The sequence below is a fragment of the Ornithorhynchus anatinus genome, chromosome 6, assembly GCF_004115215.2.
Source record: "Ornithorhynchus anatinus isolate Pmale09 chromosome 6, mOrnAna1.pri.v4, whole genome shotgun sequence".
Lineage (NCBI taxonomy): Eukaryota > Metazoa > Chordata > Mammalia > Monotremata > Ornithorhynchidae > Ornithorhynchus > Ornithorhynchus anatinus.
Window position 1 is genome coordinate 20,198,842 of NC_041733.1, and position 19,566 is coordinate 20,218,407.

Consider the following 19,566-nt stretch of genomic DNA (forward strand, 5'->3'; position numbering starts at 1 on the left):
TCTCGTCTGTTCCGCCGTCGACCCCTAGCCCGCGTCCTACCTCTGGCCCGAAATGCCCTCCCTCCTCACATCTGCCAAACTAGCTCTCTTCCCCCCTTCAAAGCCCTACTGAGAGCTCACCTCTTCCAGGAGGCCTTCCCAGACTGAGCCCTCCCTTTCCCTCTGCTCCTCCTCCCCTCCCCATCGCCCTGCTCCCTCCTTCTGCTCTACCTCCTTCCCTGCCCCACAGCACTTGTGTATATTTGTACAGATTTATTATTCTATTTGTTTTATTAATGATGTGTATATATCTATAATTCTATTTGTCTCTTTTGATGCTATTGATGCCTGCCTATTTGTTTTGTTTCATTGTCTGTCTCCCCCTCCTAGATTGTGTTGGGTAGGGATTGTCTCTGTTGTTGAATTGTACTTTCCAAGCACTTAGTACAGTGCTCTGCACCCAGTAAGTGCTCAATAAATACGATTGAATGAAGGAACGAATGACTTCTGCGCCCTTTCCCAGGGAAGAGAGAGTCCTACTTCTGTGTAGAGAAGCCTATGGCTACTGCTCTATGGCCTCTCCCCGTGCCATCCTAGGCCGGGCCCCTGATTGAGATTGCCAGGCCCGGAAAGGGCACAGGGGAGGAAGCCAATTTGAAGAGACAAAGGTGGCCCAGGGGCAGAGGCATCATCCTGGCCCTTCAACCCATCCCACCATATGAGGGAAAAGCAGGAGGGAGATGGGGACCGACAGACTCATGAAGTCATAAAGGACCCCAGTGGGCAGCCCGCAACAACCAGGTAGGGAGCCAATACTTAGGAAACGGAGATACATGTTAATCAGTGCATTTGTTTGCTACCTAGCATAGCATATTAAGGAAAATTGCTTATGTACATGCTGAACCCTTTATGGACATGAAAAAAAATCAGGTCAAATTGGAAAAATACCAGCTATAACAAGAAAGGCTCAGAGCCCACAAACCTAAAGTGAATGCCGAGGAAGTATTGAGAAAGAAAGTCTGTACCCATCAGAGGAAACACAGACTCCTGAGCACCAAGAAGCATTAGGTAACTGAAAGAAAATAAAATATATATGGCACACTTGGTCGTATATCTTCTTCTGGAGAAGTCTGTGTAATTCAGGGTTTGGCTATATTCGATGTGTCTTATACAGAATTAGTGAAGCATTCCTCACAAAATGGAAACCTGTTCTCTGACTTCATGAGTGCCTTAGTGCAGATGTGGGAAGCAGGCAGGAGAGCAACAATATAAATAAGCATATCAATAATAATAGTATTTGTTAAGTGCTTACTGTCCGCCAAGCACCATAGTAGATATTAGATAATCAGGCCCCACATGGGGTTCACAGTCTAAGTAGGAGTGACAGCAGGTACTGAATCCCCATTTTGAGAAGTAGCGTGGCTCAGTAGAAAGAGCCCGGGCTCGGGAGTCAGAGGTCATGGGTTCGAATCCCAGCTCTGCCACTTGTCAGCTGTGTGAGGGCAAGTCACTTAACTTCTCTGGGCCTCAGTTACCTCATCTGTAAAATGAGGATTAACTGTGAGCCTCACGTGGGACAACCTGATTACCCTGTATCTACCCCAGTGCTTAGAACAGTGCTCTGCACGTAGTAAGCGCTTAACAAATACCAACATTATTATTTTGCAGATGAGGGAACTGAGGCACAGAGAAGTGAGGTGACTTGCCCAAGGTCACACCTCAGGTACGTGGTGGGACCAGGATTAGAACCCAAGTCATCTGACTCCCAGGCCCATGCTCTTTCCACTAGGCCGTGCTGCTTCCCATGGCAGAACAGTGGTTTTGGATAAAGGACTGACTGGTGGGAGAGGAGCCAGGCTCTGCTTTGTTTGCAAAAGCCAAGGATCCCAAGGTGCCCATGTGCATGTCCCGCTAAAGGGAGATACACTACAGCTGCTTTTGGAGGAGAAGGACCCTGGGCGTCAACCATTCGCTCAATGATTGGTATTTCTTGAGCAGCCGTCGTGAGCAGAGCACTATGCTATCTGTTGGAAGAGTACGACGGAGCAAGTAGACACTCCCGGTCCATGTTTGAAAGTCGGCAATAAGCACAGAAAAGAGTAACATTTAATTCTGTTTGGGAAATTACAGCTTTTGGGAAAACATATCTTGGAGGCACTGTGACCTAATGGAAAGAGCTCAGGTCTTGGAGTCAGGAGACCTGGGTTCTGCTTCCAACTCTGCCACTGGCCTGCTGCGTGAACTTGGTCAAGTCGACTAACCTTTCTGGGTCTCTGCTTTCTCGTATGTAAAAAAGGGATGCTCCCTGCTCTCCCTACCACTTGTGGGACAGGGACCATGTCCGATCTGATAATCGTATACCTATCCCGGCTCCCAGGGCAGCGTTTGGCAAAGAGTAAGCACTTTATTCCAAAATAATAATTATTATTATAAGTATTTGAAAATCCTGCTAGAATTTCAGTGGGAAAGAAGAAAGAAAATCTAATATAGAAAGAGGCCCAGGGATTATGTCAGGGAGGGCAGTTATTGAATACTTAGTATATAGGGTACAGTAGCACAGTGGTTAGGGCTGTGGACTAAATGGAGAGATTCATTCTAGATGTAGGGACTACTGGATGATATTGGAAGGGAAATGGTGCTGGCTTCTTGTCATCCCCATGTTTTCCAAGGCTGGTGTGAGTGAAGAGATGGAATTCATAAAAGGCCTTGAGATGTCATGAAATCAGATGCAGAAAGTAGCAACTAGGCATTATTCCTGCAGCTTGCAGAACAATATGGCAAGCGTGGCTCAGTGGAAAGAGCCCAGGCTTAGGAGTCAGAGGTCACGGGTTCTAATCCTGACTCTGCCACTTGTCAGCTGTGCGACTTTGGGCAAGTCACTTCATTTCTCTGTGCCTCAGTTCCCTCATCTGTAAAATGGTGATGAAGACTGTGAGCCTCACGTGGGACAACCTGATTACCCTGTATCTCCCCCAGTGCTTAGAACAGTGCTCAGCACATAGTAAGCACTTAACAAATACCAACGTTATTATTATTATTGAACTGGCTATTACTAGTTTCAGCTTCATGTCAAGGTGAATCATATCAGTAAACAAAGAAACTATTCCTCTTCAAACAATTCTTGCAAAACTGACTTTAGAATGCAGCATCGAGTGGGCTTCCAGAAAGAACAAAAACTCCTGAGAAAAGATCAAAGGAGGAAAAATTGAGGGAGGCAAGTAACACTTAACAGCAGTGTGGCTTAGCAGAAAGAGCCCGGGCTTGGGAGTTAGAGGTCTTGGCTTCTAAACCCAGATCCTCCACTTATCACCTGTGTGACTTTGGGCAAGCCATTAACTTCTCTGTGCCTCAGTTACCTCATCTGTTAAATGGGGTTTAAGACTGTGAGCCCCACCTGGAGCACCCCGATTACCTAAGCTACCCCAGTGCTTAGAAAAGTGCTTGGCAGATAGTAAGCGCTTAACAAATGCCATCATTAATATTTTATTATTACCACAAAAGGTTCCAAACCCTGCTATATTATTATGTTCTAGCATATTTCATTCCTTCACTATATTTTTTACTATCTGCTATGCTTTAATTTTCCTAGGAAGGGAACCATATAGTTATCAGTAATTCGAGAGCAGACCCATGGAAGAGACAAGAAAAATTTAGTTTGAGAATCGGAAGAAACTGTGTCACTAAGCACTCCTATATCATTTCTCAGGGGAAGGAGTGTAAGTTCAGCTAAGATGCTTCAAACCAGACGAGACAAATACTAGAGGGTGAATTGCTGGGAGCAATTTGGCATCAGACCAGAGGGAGCTAGCGTGAAGTACCTGTAAGGCACTACAAGGTTGTTTTTTTCCCAGTGCTGACACTCAGGCTTCCTTGTATTCTAAGCCCATTGCTCTGATGCCAACGAAAGGGGCTGGTAGTGAGAACCCGGGTGACTGGAATTCCACTTAACAAAGAGCAAGCCTTTCTTTCATGCCAGTCCATTATTTCACAACTCGGATCCTTCTCATATTTTGTTGCAGGCTCCTGCTGAAAAAGAACCTTTCCCTCTCCCACCTTCCGAATCATGGCTTTGTTGCTGTGCCCAGGGAATATTATTTCAGCTTCTATGCTCTTGGCTTGTGCTGCAAAAGCAGCAGCAGAAAGGAAGAGAACGTCATAAATAATGAATCACCCCCTCCCACTCTCTCCTCCTCTCCGTGTCCCTCCGTTTTGCCTGTAAACATCTTGTCTCTTGCTCAAACCTAAGCATTCAGCGGAATCCTACTGCCACACACTCACTGGATGTTGTTGGCACTGCTTGGGTGTACTTAAGAGAGTGCCGGGGAGGTCCAGGGTAGAAAGGATAACAATGAGAAGGAAAAAAGAACACGGTGGAAGAGATAGACCACTGGTTGGGATGGCTGTTCAAAGAGCAGACCTTCTGTTTCCAGCGCCACCCCCTTTTATGCTTGGGGAAATCAGCAAAAATCATTCAATCCCTGAGCCAAGATGAGCTCAAAACAGCTCCTGGGACTTAGGCCTTGAAGAAGAGATGACTGGGGCCCAAACTGACTCTTGCAGGCTCAGAGAGATGGGACAGGTGGCTCCTAGCTAAGATGAGACCCTCACAAATCCTTTAGCTTGCACTTGAAAGGCGAGTGCCCTAGAAGACTAACACCTTCAGAGCCGCTACTAGAGTTCCAGCCTGAACCTAAGATGCAGGGAGATGTGATGGGCACCCATGCTGGGAGACTAGGAGCCCCAGGAACTGGGTAATTCCTTCTGGAATATTTGGAGCTGTTTCTTGGCCTCCATGGTACTCCTGAATCTCCCAGTGCTAGTTTGGGAAGATTGCTGCGCTAACCAGTTCCCATGGAAATTAGGTCTTAACAGGCTCGTTAGACTTGAGAGTTAGGGGATGGGGGGAGGTGAGATGGACGGAAGTGGGGGACTGTTGGAGCTAGGCCGTCAGTCCTAAAAGTTTCTGTCTGAAGAACCACCTCGGGCATCTCAAGTAGTGGACAGTTTTGGCCTGAATCCAGAAGACGGCCCGCGTAAGTGGGTGGTGAAGATAGGAGCTGCTACGGAGGCAGTAATCATCTGCTGGTGGCCCAGCGCTTGGGATGTGCTCTGACCTCTTGGGTGTAAATGGGGTTTGTATGTAAAATTCTTACGGGACTTTGGCCATTATTTTTATGGCATTTGTTAAGTGTCAGGCACTGTCCTAAGTGCTGGAGTAGATACAGAGTAATCAGGCTGGACACAGTTTATGTCCCACATAGGGCTCACAGTCTTAGTCCCAATGAGGTAACTGAGGCACAGAGAAGTTAAGTGACTTGCTCCAGGTCCCACAGCAGACAAGTGGAAGAGCTGGGATTAGAACCCAGGTCTTTCTGACTCCCAGGCCCATGGTCTATCCATTAGGCCACGCTACTGCTCCCATGCCCGCCTTCTTGTTGGTTACATCCACTGCCTCAGCAGGAACATGGCTGGCAGGGAAGAGAATGTGCAAGTGGTGATGTGTGAACAACTAGCTCCAAAATCATTCCTTCACACAGGTTTCTAGGTCCTGAAGTCTTTGTGGTGGAACTACTATTGTTTACCATGGGAAATTCATTATGGAATTTCATTCAATTGTATTTATTGAGCATTTACTGTGTGGAAAGCACTTTACTAAGCGTTTGAACTTCCTATTAGCCGAGACTCTCACCCCCAACTATCCCATCTCCACCTCCACAGTGCCAGCACTGCCCTCCTGCCTCTCAACTTCAGGAAGGCTGATCAGTTTGTGGGGGACAATCTCCTGAAAGCTGTTTTTCCTCCACTTTCAGTCCAAACACAGTTTCCATAGTCCTAGCTCCTTGGCGTGTGGAAATACAGGAAACCCAGGGTCTCCCAGAGACGGGGGGACCTCTCCGGTGAGTTTGCGTTGCGAAATAAATCCCAGTAGATCATCTCATCGAAGAGGGGAGAGAAGGGATCAAGCCCCACGGGGGAAATGAGTGACTGCTACAAGACGCTAGCTGGTCCACCATCAAGGAGCTGGGCTTTCAAGTGAAAATAACTTCCCATCTGTCACCCCTGTCTTCTCATTGAAAAAGGAAACCGTGGTGCCTGGGAGTTAATCATTTATAAAGAACATGAATATTTTATGGAAAAAAATTGCCTTACAAAGAAACAACACTGTTGGGCGTTAATGTTGCGCCATTCACAAGCTGCAATGAGGAGGTGCTGCGACCATCTGGTGACTGGGAGGAAGGGGGCCAGAGGCTGCGGAGGCTGCCATGGGGCAGGAAGAAGTAGAATGAGGTAGACCAACTGGGAATTGCAACCAACAGATTGGCTGTTCCATTTGCCATCACGAGATCTGACTTGCAGGGCAGCAGGTGGAAACACAACTGACTCATTCTCCACCGTTCTTCTGCTTCCTTCTACTCTGTTCTTTCCTGCCCTCTGAACTCCGCCGAGAAATACTCCAGAGAATGACAGTGATATTCTTGCCTCAAGATTCCTACCTCGCCGGCAGAAGAAATGAGCACATTTTGGATGTTGTGGGGTCCTCACCGAATAAAATAATACCCCCCACCTACCTCTCCACTGTTTTGCAAATCTTCTCCGGGTTTCGTGTCTGAGGGCTTTCCTGGGAGTTAATGAGCTACTAACCTAAGCTGGTTGGCAGATCTGAGAGTCTCTGACACCTGAGGGGCTAATCGGGCCTACCGCTTTGTTAGAAACACTCCCCACCTTCTCCCTTCTTCCAGTCGGGGAAGTAGGTATCTACTATGTAAATCTGGGCCTATGGGTACAAAATAGAGCAAAGTGTGAGGTGATTATGTGAATAATTTAAGCGCCCCTGACCAAAAAAAAATAAAAATTCACCTGAAAGATTTGAACTATTAACTTAGCTCTCCACCTGCCTTTCCCTGGGCTGAAATGGCCTCCAAGCCTCTAAGACCTACATTTGGGCTACCATTCGTAGGGAAATAGGCAAGAAATTGCAGTGAGCAGCAGTTTTCTCTTGAAAAGCCGACGCCAAAACGAAAACCAAGTGCCCTAAATGGGCATGTAGATCCACTGGTGGCAACGGGGCCTGCAGTCTGGTGCTCCCTAAAAGTTCTGCGGGCCATCCTCCAATTCCCAAGTCAGGACTGAGTCCTGGCTCTTCCTCCCTGGGAAACCAGGATCCTGATGTCAGTAACTAGGAATAATAAAATGATAAGAGTAATAAAATGATCCTAATAACTGTGGTATTCATTAAGCACTTACTGGTGCCAAGCACTGCAGTAAGCAGTGGGGTAGATACAAAATAATCAGACCCAACACAGTCCCTGTCCCACACGGTGCTTCCTGTCAAAGGAGGAGGGAGAGCCAACATTGAATTCCCATTTTACAGATGAGGAAGCTGAAGCATAGAGAAGTTCAGTGACTTGTCCAAGGTCACACAACAGCCTAGTTGCAGAGCTGGGATCAGAACCTAGGTTCCCTGACTCTGGCTGTTGGATGGGGGGAAAGTGGGGCCTCACTTCACAGACCTGTTAAGCCAATAACCGTATAGAAATCAAGAGTCACTGTAGCAAAATCAGGGCTTACCTTTCTTATCCTTTTTCTCCTCTTCCTCACCGCCGGCTCCGAGCAGGGTAAAGATAATTCCTGTCTGGGAGTTTACACCAACAGCAGAGACCACCATTCTCCCCGATCCTTCCATGACGTGGGTGCCTGGGAAAACATACCAAGGTTTGCGAGCCTGCATACTTACTTCATCTTGTTGTCTGTCTCCACGGACTGTGAGCCCATGGTTGGGTAGGGACTGTCTCTATTTCATTCATTCATTCAATTGCATTTATTGAACGCTTACTGTGTGCAGAGCATTGTACTAAATGCTGAAAGTATAATTCAGCAACAGATGGAGATAATCCCTACCCAACAACGGGCTCACAGTCTAGAAACAACGGTCTCACAGTCTGTTGCTGAATTGTACTTTCCAAGCGCTTAGAACAGTGCTCTGCACGTAGGAAGCACTCAATAAATGCAATTAAATGAATTCAATCAGCTCTCTCCTCCTCCCCCAATCAATTCATCTTCTTGAATTACAGCTTGCACTCTTTTTTCCTCTCAAGATAACTCAACTGACAGCATTTACTGAGTCCCTGCTGTGTGCAGAGCATTGTAGTAAGTGCGTGACAGAGGAAAATAGAGTCGTGGACACCATCTCTGCCCTCTGCCCTCAGAGAATTTTTAAACTATTGGGGGAAATGAAACACTAAAATGAATTACAGGTAAGCATAAGAAGGGAAAGAGAATATGCGAATGATTTAGGGCTTTAGTCACAGGTATATAACCTACACACTTCAGTGCTACTGTGGGGGTGTGACTTTTTAGGAGGCTGGGAAAAGCTGAAGTGGCAGATGAGGGGCTAATTACCTGGAGCAATTACAGATTAATTGGGGGAAGCCTCTTGGAGGAGATGTGATTTCAGATGGGCTTTGAAGGTGAAAGGGAGCGGTGGTCTGTTGTATTTGAAGTGGGAAGGAGTTCTAGGCAGGGTGATAGGTGTGAACAAGAGGTTGCTGATGTGAGAGACAAGAATGAAGCACTGGGAATAGGTTAGTGAGAGGAACAGAGAACGCAAACCAAAGTATAGTAAAAGAAAGTGGATAGGAAAGAGCTAGAGAACTGATAGAGCATTTCCAAGCCAATGATCAGGAGACTGCTTGATGCAAAAAGGAATGGGAAACCATATGAGGTTTTTGAGGAGTGGGTAGATGTGTGCAGAAGAACATTTTAGGAAAATGCACAGAATGAGTGCATAATAAATGTAATTACTACTATTATGACTAAAAATGATCTGAGCAGCAGAAAGAGGAGTGACTGGGGGCAGGGTGGCCAGTGGCCAGTGAAGAGGTTGATGCAGTAGTCATGTCAGGATCTGATCGGGGTGGCCATTTGACGAGTTGGTCTCGGAGATCTTGTCAGCAGGATTTGGTGACATTGAATATGGGGTTTGCCACTGTGCTTTGGTCTCATCTCTCTCACTTTTGACCCCTTCTCATGCTCTTACTCCTCCCTGGACTCTCTTCCTTCAGATCTACCAGACCACAGGTCTCCCTTTCTGCAAAGCCTATTTGAAATCCCACCTCCTCCCCAGTTCAATTTTCTTCTCCCCAGGACATATCCTCCTATCACCTGTGAACTAGTTACCACCAGCAGCCTTTCTGAACACCTCAGTTGACAGACTCTTCTACTATTTAAAAACTTCCTCGTCCATATTTCATTCTCTCCTTCCTTCAACCTGTAATTTGTTTTGTATCTATCTTCCCTGCTAAAGCATAAACTCCACCAGGGAGGAGATTGTGTGCTCTAACTCTCCCAAGTGCACACAATTGTCACTCAATAAATACTTTGGGACTGCCTGTGGATAGAACTGGATGTAGTCTGCTGGTCTCCCTGGTAGAGCTTCTGAACAGTCCAGTTGGGCAGGGTGGAGTAGGTCTGGAATAACTGTAAGTGCCACCATTCAACCTATGGGCACCTGTTTCTTTGTACTTTCACTTCCCCTTGGCCCCAACCCTTAAACCCATTATGGGCAGAAAGTGTGTCCACTAATTCTGTTTTATTGTACGCTCCCAAACATTTAGGATTTAGTACAGAACTCTGCACATAGTAAGCACTCCGTAAAAAATAACAATGGTGGTATTTGTTAAGCGCTTACTATGTGCAAAGCACTGTTCTAAGCGCTAGGGTGGTACAAGGTGATCAAGTTGTCCCATGTGGGGTTCACAGTTTTAATCCCCATTTTGCAGATGAGGTAACTGAGGCACAGAGAAGTTGAGTGACTTGTCCAAGGTCACACAGCAGACAAGTGGCGGAGTTGGGATTACCACTGATTGATTTGGGAGCCCTTGCAAACGCTAAAATTCATGAATATTGGAAAGGTATAGTTCTTTCCTCTTATTGTGACGTTGGAGACCCCAAGGTTGGTGGGAGTCGGAGAGCTTTCTTTGACTTGCGGGAAGTGGGAACCAAAGAGGCCTGTATTCCAGTGTCCAGCCTCTGGCTGCCCTCCCTGGTAGTCTGAGCAGTGTTAGTGCAAACAGCCCCTAGTAAATTACTGTGCCAGGAGCTGAGGATCCCAGACTGGGAAATCTGGCAGATGGTGTTGAAGGTCAGAGATAATTATTAAAGGAAACCTGGGAGCAACTAGCTTCATCATTAGCTACAATCACTTACTGCAGCCTGTCACCAACAACTCACAATCCCTCCATTGCTCACTCAGTTTAATCTTCTATGTCCTTTAGGCAATTTTTCTTTGCTCCCCCTCCATCCTGGGTCTCTCGGCTCTGTGTCTTCTCCTCACTTTCTCTCATCCTCCCTCTTTTGGTCTTTTCCCCCCTATGTCTCTAGTATCCTTCTCCCCCATTTGACTTCTCACCTTTAAGGGACATTTTCTGCCTCCCAGCTCCTTCTTTCTCTGTTGAATTTCTCCCAATTCTTCTCTGCTGGGAAAGGGCAGTGTCCTCTGCAAAGCTTCTTCTAGTTGCAGCATTTAATTTAGGCCCCGCCTCCTCGCCCCCAACAATGCAGACAGAACTCCAGAGCCGGGATACTCACCAGAGAGTAACATTGGATCCTTCTCCACTGACTTGCGCACGTGGTCTGATTCTCCTGTTAATGAACTTTCATCAATTTTGAGGTCATTCCCCTGGATCAGAACTCCATCTGCGGGCAGCAAGTCCCCTGGAAGAACACCAGTGAGATGGAAAGTCAGGAAACTAAGGCTCTCAATGACCTGCCCCCAACCCCTGATCCAATTCCAGATTTCAACCAGTTTGGCCCTCAGCTTCTGAAGCACACTAAGCCTGGTAGGAGGTGGGACTATTACCTTTGGGGATTCACCTCTCAGGGTAAAGCTCCAGCACATCCCCTACTTCACCTTCGCCTCAGGGCTCGAAAGAAAAAAATCGGCTTCTATAGCCAGAGGTGTTGCTGTTCCAGGTCTGATCATGCAGCTTTCTGTCCATCTGAATTACAAACAGCTCGCGAAGATAATCCCCAAGATCATTAATATTCAAATCAGCCCAAGGACACCTACGGGGAGACTGAACGTACGACACATTCCTTATTAATCTCCATCTTGAAGCTAACTTGGGTCCTACTGAAGGAAGATCAACAATCCTGAGACTACATCCTAGTCAGAGTCACTGCTTAGGTGTGGTGATGAAATCTTCTACATCCAAATTACAGCGGTCGAACTTCGAATAGGTTTTTTGGTCTTGAATCCCAGGGTGAAGGGGATCAGAGAAGAATTGACCCTGGGAGAGGGTTCAGCAGGCCGGTCTCTGTAGGAAGTGCAGGATGGCATTCAGGACCATCTCATCCATCATGTACTCTGTCCTTTTCCTGCTTTTTCTCCTTCTCCTCCTTTGCCTGCTGAAAGATATCCTCTCTGTCTTATTTTATTTACTTATATTAATGTCTGTCTCCCCCTCTAAACTGTAAAATCACTGTGAACAGGGAACATTTCTACCAACTCTGTTGCGCTGCGCTCTTCCAAGTGCTTAGTACAGTGTTCTGCACATAGTAAGCTCTCAGTAAATGATTGCTTGTCTAATTTCAGTAAAGATGTGCCTTCTTGCCTTACTCATCTTTTTTTAAAAGCTGAGCTTGATTCATTTTTAGTTAACAACATCAAAGGAAAGAAGTGGAGTAAAGGATTCAAATGATTTTCATCACCCCATTTCTCAATTACCGATCTTCTCCCAAAGGGCCACCATCAACACGAGCTGCAGAGAACTTGTTGAAGTGGCTTTGATCACATTTCATCTCTAGAGTATTTTGCAAACATGAACTAATGAAGACTCGTAAAACCCCTCTGGGGTAATACGTTCTCCAAATCTGTCGCAGGGAACTGGAGTACGGGGAAGTTGAATGTTTGGTGGATAACCCAGAGGAATTCCCTATTAGCAGTGGCATGAAAATTTGGGAAATCCAGGAACCTAGTCTAGCCATGAGCACAAATTCCTCGACATCCAACTCCTGGTTTTCTGTTTTAATTGGGGAAAGGAGAGAGCGTAGAAGACTGAAATTCACAGATAGTTTCCAACTTCATTTTAGCCAGTAGTTTCTCTCTCCTTCCCATTGTGTCCAAGCCACAGGAGAAAGGGAAAGAAGAAAGAACTTGAAAATATACTAACACCCCAAATCGCCTTCCCAACAGCCAAGGATTACTGAGCCTTGAACCACTGATCACTGGGATCCTGGATATCCAAGAGTCTCGCTTACTCAGTAAATTACTTCTTTTAGAGCACTTGAAGATGCCTTCAAGACCCCAAAAGAGCAGTGCACATTCAAAAGTGAAGATTGGTTTTCCTTCTCATCAGTTCGACCTACTCTACTACTAGTATTTCACATTTGCAGCAGCCTAACAGTCATTTGCTGTGACTTTGGGATTCTGGAGTGGACCAGAGGAACATCAGAGTGGGTAGAGCCCGAGTCTGGGAGTCAGGAGGTCCCAGCTCTGCCACTTGGCTTCTGTTTGACCTTGGGCAAGTCAGTTAACTTCTCTATGCCTCTGTCACCTCATCTGTAAAATGGGAATTGAGACTGTGAGCCCGACGTGGGACGGGGACTGTGTCCAACCTGATTTACTTGTATCCACCCCAGCGCTTAGTACGGGGCCTAGCGACATAGTAAGCGCTTAACAAATGACTACAGTTATTATTATTATTATTGCTCAGGCTGCAGACACTGTGGGGAGGTGAGGGAGGAATTGTTCGGGTTTCTAATTTGGGGGTGATCCCTGTGGGGCTGAGGCAATTCTAGGTTTAGGGTTTTGATGATGCGTAAGAACTGGGGACTGGGGAGTGAGGCTGGTGAAATCAGTCAGGGCAAACTGATATACCCTGAATATGCTGTTTGATTGATTACAGTAGAGAGCAGGGAGTCTAGTTCCAAATACACACATATAAGGTGTATCTATAGATATCCTAAGGTTGTGGCCCACAGTTGAGGGGAGTCCGGCAGGAACATTGACGTCCTCCTCACCGTATTTGATTTGGGCGATGTCTCCCACAACGAGCTCTGCTACTGGGATCTGAATGACTTGTCCATTCCGGATGACTGTGAACTTCTGCTCCTGCTCAATCCGGCTCTGCAGGCCCCGAAATTGCTTCTCCTTACTCCAGTCATTGAAGGCCGTCACCAACACGACACAAATGACTGACAGCAAGATGGCAGCTCCCTCAATCCAGCCAGCTTCTGACTCTCCTTCATCTTCTGCTCCAGCTGCTACATTTCCACAGGCTGTACCGACAAAAGAAGGAGGAGAAATTAGGCAACGTTACTTCTGCTTTTAGGATATAGGCTTAGGTGCCTTGGGAAATTCAGACCACCAGTGCCTAATGGAATAGGCCAACATTTCTCTTTGGCAATCCCAGTGCTAGGCTCCACAATCTAAGAGGGACTTGTAGAACCTGGAGATGATGCTGAGGAAAGCCACAAGGATCACTCCAAAGTCTGGGCCGAAATATTTATCAGGGAAGAAAATGGGAACTGGGAAAATGGGAGCTTGGAGAAGAGAAGCCTGGGAGACAATTTCACAAGTCTTCAAGGACATGGAGGGTTAGCTTTCAGAGGGTGGTCTTCACCTCCATAGAGGCCAGAAGGAGAGGAAATAGTCTTAAACTGCAGGCTAAGACTCCTATAGGCATTCAAAAGGCACCCCACACTCAAGACGGTAAGCTGTTTGTGGACAGAGACTGTGTCTACCACTTTTGTTGTATTTATTCATGTGTTCAATCGTAATTATTGATCGCTTACTGTGTACAAAGCATTGTACTAAGCACTTGGGAGAGTACAGTACAACAACAAACACACAGTCCCTGCCCCCAACGAGCTCACAGTCTTAGAGGGGGAGACAGACATCTATATACATATATAAATAAATTACAGATACAATAAATTACAGATATAATAAATAAATTACAGCTCTATAAATGTTACAGATATTAGTACAGTGCTCTGAATACAATAAGTGCTCAATGAATACCACTGATTGACTAACTGAACCCAGATAGTGCTGGAGCAGGAATTACCTTCACTGGAAGACTACTGGACTGTTTCTTGCTTGCCTGGGGTGATTTAGGTGTGTTTCTGCCTGGGAGCAGGGGAACGGCTAAATGGCTTCTCCTCTTGCCCGGCTGAGACCCCAACCTGCAGCCCATCCCGGCACACTTCATCTCCTATCGAGGTGCCGCACTTACCTTCACTCTCCTCTCCCGGTGGCGCATAAAATGAAAGACCCAGGGATATGATGGCCGCGATTTCCAATATGATGAGCGTCACATCCTGGAGAGCTTCCCAAACTAACTGCAGGAACGTTTTGGGCTGTTTGGGAGGGATGAAGTTCTGTCCGTAGATCTGCCTTCGCTTTTCCAAATCCGCTACGTTGTCTGACAGACCTGGTGTGGGTGGTAAGAGAAAGCATAGACATATGATTCACGGTGTACATATCTATGAATGATGTATTACAAATTATTTATTTCTACTAATATCTGTCTCCCCCTCTAGATTGTAAGCTCATTGTGGGCAAGGAATGTGTCTACCGACGCTGTTGTATTGTATTGCCCCAAGCGTTTAGTTCACTGCTCTGCACACAACACAGTAAGAGCTCAATAAACACCAGTGATGATGATGATAAACCAACTCTGGAACAAGATGTCCACAGAGGATTCTTAAAATGGGACCCTAAGATCCCCTGAAAGTGTTCTAGATTTCAAGCCATGGCCTGGGTCTTCTGGGCACATGTAACATCTGCAAATCTGAAATTCCCCGAGGATATTTGAGAAAGTCCAAGGTGCACTGTTCCCAGCGGAGGGGGCAGGAGCCTCTCTTGTTTCTTGACACTTCAAACTACCAACCAGAACCACCCAGCAGGCATCCTGTCCACTACATCTCTCTCCGGGCCAAGTGGCAAAAGCACGGGCTTGGGAGTCAGAGGTCATGGGTTCTAATCCCAGCTCCAACACTTGTCTGCTGTGTGCCCTTGGACAAGCCACTTAACTTCTCTGTGCCTCAGTTACCTCAGCTGTAAAAATGGGGATTGAGACTGTGAGCCCAAGTGGGACAATCGGATTATCTTGTATAATAATAATAATGTTGGTATTTGTTAAACACTTACTATGTGCAGAGCACTCTTCTAAGCGCTGGGGTAGATAAAGGGTAATCAGGTTGTCCCACGTGGGGCTCACAGTCTTCAACCCCATTTTACAGATGAGGTAACTGAGGCACAGAGAAGTGAAGTGACTTGCCCACGGTCACACAGCTGACAAGTGGCAGAGCCGGGATCTGAACCCATGACCTCTGATTCCGAAGCCCGGGTTCTTTCCACTGAGCCACGCTGCTTGTCTAAAGCATCTTGTATCTACCCCAGCACTTAGTACAGTGCTTGGCACATAGTAAGTGCTTAACAAATACCATAATTATTATTATTAAATGGAAGCCTTCACTTCTACCCAAGGGGAACACTTTGGCTTCCAGGGTATATAGGTTTACTCAGGGTCCAGTTTAAATTGAATTGCATTTTAAATGGACCCCAATTCAATTCACTTAATATTTCCTGACTGGTTATTGTATTAGGCACTCGGGGGGCATATAAAATCTAGAGAAGCCAGGTTCAGCCTCTCAGAGGGTTTATAATCTAGTATAATTGAGAGAGATGATCAAGCCCCATTAGGGAAAGAAACAGATGAATACACTAAGGAGCGTTGGACAGTGACTCATCCCGACCCAGACTGAGGAGACTTTCTGGGAAGGCGGGTCTCGGTTGAACTTGGTGAGAAACAGTGTGGCCTAATGGAAAGAGCACAGGGCTGGGAGTCAAAAGACTAGTCACTTGACTTCTCTCTGGCTCAGTTTTCTCATTTGCAAAATGGGGATTAAATGTGTGTTCTCCTCTCCCCTTACACTGAGAATGCTGTGTGGCAACAAGGCTTATGTCTGACCTGATTATCTTGCATTTAGCCCAGTGCTTGGCATACAGTAAAAGCTTAACAAATACCAAAGTTATTTGTTATTTATTATTATGATTTGTTATTTATTATTTGTTGTTATTACCTGGGTTCTAATCCTGTCTATGCCATTTGCCTACTGTGTGATCTTGAGCAGCCACTTAATTTTTCTATGCTTCCACTTCCTCATCTGTAAAATGGGGAATTCCATTCCCTTAGGCTGTGAGCTCTGTTTGGGACAGGGATTGTGTCTAACCTTATTAGCCACCCCAGCACTAAGCACGGTGCTCGGCACGATGTAAGTACTGAAAAACTGCCATTACTGTTATAATAATTATTGTTATACTTTGAGTAAATGATGGGAGGGAAGGCACCTGCAAAAGAGAGGAGCCCATTCCTCATAATCAAAGCCTGGAGATGGGTGGGGAAAGTGACCCAAGAGTTCCCGAGGCAAGATGTCTCAGTTCTCTCGCTTGTAAAATGGAGATTTAGACTGTGAGCCCCATGTAGGATAGGGACTGTGTCCAACTTGAATAGTTTGAACGTACTCCAGTGCTTAGTACAGTGCCTGGCACATAGTAAGTGTTTAATAAATGCCATTAAAAAAAGTCCTTGGAGCGGAAAGGAAACAATAATGATAATAACTGGGGTATTTGTAAATGCTTACTATATTCCAGGAACTGTACAAAGCACTGGGGTGGGTACAAGCAAAGCAGGTTGGACTCAGTCCCCGCCCCAAGTGGAGCTCACAATCTCAATCCTCATTTTACAGAGGAGGTAACTGAGGCACAGAGAAGTGAAGTGACTTGCCCAAGGCCACACAGAAGACAAGTGGCAGAGGCAGGATTAGAACCTTTGACCTTTAGACTCCTAACCCCATTCTCTATCAACTACACCATGCTGCTTCCCCTAAGACTCAGCCATACAGAATTCCTAGAGAAGCAGCGTGGCTCAGTGGAAAGAGCCCGGGCTTGGGAGTCTGAGATCATGGGTTTAAATCCCCGCTCAGCCGCTTGTCAGCTGTGTGACTTTGGGCAAGTCACTTAACTTCTCTGTGCCTCAGTTACCTCATCTGTAAAATAGGGATTAAGACTGTGAGCCCCACGAGGGACAACCTGATCACCTTGCATCCTCTCCAGCACTTAGAACAGTGCTTTACACATAGTAAGTGCTTAACAAATGCCATCATCATTATTATTATTAATTTCACAAGGTTAAGAAGTTACCAATCAGTACCACAGTCTGACCTACTTAAAATGGGCTCCCCTGTGCTTTTTAAAAATAATATTTACGTGCCAGATAAGCACTGTGGTAGAGTCAAACTAATTAGGTTGTGCACAGTCCATATATCCCATATTGGATTCACAGTCATAATCTCCATTTTACAGATGAGCTAACTGAGACACAGAGAAGGTAAATGACTTGCCAAATTCACACAGCAGGCAAGCGGTGGAGCCGGCATTAGAACCCAGAGCCTTCTGACTCCAAGGTCCATGATCTCTCCACTAGGCCATGCTGCTTCTCACTTCTGCTTCTAAAAAGGGGTTTGTTTTTAGCAGGCTACAGAAATATTTTTCCAGGTTTGGATAAATCAGGCTATGGCCAGTTGTGAAGCTATTTGGGATTGGGGCCCAGCAGTAGAACAATAATCTGGGAAGCTTCCTCACCCCTCACCACGGTTTTGCCTTAATCTGTGTTTTCTGCATTTCCATCATCTCTAAGGATCCGCTTAGCTTCCTCAGGGAGGAGCAGGGAGATAAATGAGGTTAGAGTGAGATAAATTGCTTCTTTCAGATGCTTCCGACAGAAGAGAGGCGCTTTGGAAGAGCAAAGGACCAGGTTTGGTTCCTACAAAAATAACTAAGCCGGAAATTGCTAAAGGGGAGAGTGCAAGAAGAGCCCAACATAGTACACATCTAGGAAACTAACAGGAAAACAACGAGGCCTAGTGGAAAGAGCCAGAGCCTGGGCATCAGAAAACCTGGGTTCGAATCCCAGGACAGTCAAATTCCTTCAGTCTGATCTTGGGCAAGTCATTTAACTTCTTTCTGCCTCAGTTACCTCATCTGTAAATGGGATGAAATTTCTGTTCTCCTTCCCCTCAGATTGTGAGCTTCATGTGGGGCCGGGATTATTTTGTAGCTACTCCAGTGCTTGGACACAAAGTAAGAGTTTAACAAACACCACAATAATTATTATTACTCTTATTAGAATTGATTCCTCTTGGAAAATTTTGGAGAGTGAGATACATACCTTGGTTAAGAATACGGAAATTTTAAACTGAGAGATCATTTCTGTTCTCAGGGAACAGCCAGCATGATTTTACCACCAAATATTATATTTTTCACTTTCATGATGAGCAGATGAAAGTCATTTAGAGGGTCATTTACATAAACATCACAAATTGCTTAAGCAGCTAAAGAGATCAATTCTACGAGATCAATTCTATCCCATATTTGTACTTGTAGCAGTTTACTAGAGGGTTTGTCGTTTAGAATGGAAACTGCTGGAAGGCAGGAATTCGGAGTTGATCCATGGGGGAATAGCCTGCGTATGAGTGAGCTCAGTCCAAATAAGCGAATGTTGATGAGTGAATGAAGCAATCATTGGTATTTATAGAGGGCTTACTATGTGCAGAACACTGTACTAAGCACTCGGGAGTGACCAATGCAACAGAGTTGGCAGACACATTCCCTGCCCACAATGAGTTTACAGTCTAGAGGGTACAAATGTCACCCTTATGACAGGCATAGGGTGGGTTACAACTACTTCTGGCCTAGAATGCCCTCTCCCCTCACATCCACCAAACTAGCACTCTTCCCCACCTTCAAACCCCTACTGAGAGCTCATCTCCTCCAGGAGGTCTTCCCAGACTGAGCCCCCCTTTTCCTCTGCTCCTCCTCCCCTCCCCATCGCCCCTACTCCCTCCCTCTGCTCTACCCCCTTCCCCGCCCTACAGCACTTGTGTATATTTGTACATATTTATTATTCTATTTATTTTTTTAATGATGCATATATATCTATAATTCTATATATCTATTTTGATGCTATTGATGCCTGTCTACTTGTTTTGTTGTCTGTCTCCCCTTCTAGACGGTGAGCCCATTGTTGGGTAGGGATTGTCTCTATCTGTTGCCGAATTGTACTTTGACCAAGTACTACAATTAGTAAATCCCTCCCAACTCTCTCCCCACCTACATTCTCCCCAGGCTGAGATTAACCAACTAACAATTACCAGATCTTGGAGGAAACTCTGCTCAAAGTTCACAGACAGATTTTCAAGATATTAAAGAGAACTTGGAGGAGATAACGAAAGGAGATGTTGAACCTGGGAGGCAACTTAATTTAGAAGTGGATAATGCTGGTGTTGATGAGTTAATTGTGTTTCGAGTTAATTGCGTTTCACTGAGCGGAATCACTGTCCAGCGAGGACCTCATCCAACATCAACAAGCCAATGCATCATCGCAGGTGCCAAACTTAGCAAAATGGCACACTGTAGGCATAAGCAGCGTGGTTCAGTGGAAAGAGCCCGGGCTTGAGAGTCAGAGGTCATGGGTTTGAATCCTGGCTCTGCCACCTGGCAGCTGTGTGACTATGGGCTTT

The 19,566-nt window shown here is 45.9% G+C and overlaps 1 protein-coding gene across 6 annotated transcripts in view; it reads right to left on the minus strand.

Moving 5' to 3' along the window:
- ATP2B3 (ATPase plasma membrane Ca2+ transporting 3) overlaps window positions 1-19,566 on the minus strand; it is a 131,822-nt gene that overhangs the window by 82,093 nt on the left and 30,163 nt on the right. For all 6 annotated transcript variants that reach the window (XM_016227864.2, XM_016227863.2, XM_016227866.2 and 3 more), the window contains exons 2-5: window positions 14,217-14,414; window positions 13,000-13,257; window positions 10,567-10,692; window positions 7,549-7,674 (exon numbers count right to left, since the gene is read on the minus strand). In XM_016227864.2, the coding sequence (XP_016083350.1) occupies window positions 7,549-7,674; window positions 10,567-10,692; window positions 13,000-13,257; window positions 14,217-14,414 (708 nt within the window). The remainder of the gene's footprint in view (window positions 1-7,548; window positions 7,675-10,566; window positions 10,693-12,999; window positions 13,258-14,216; window positions 14,415-19,566) is intronic.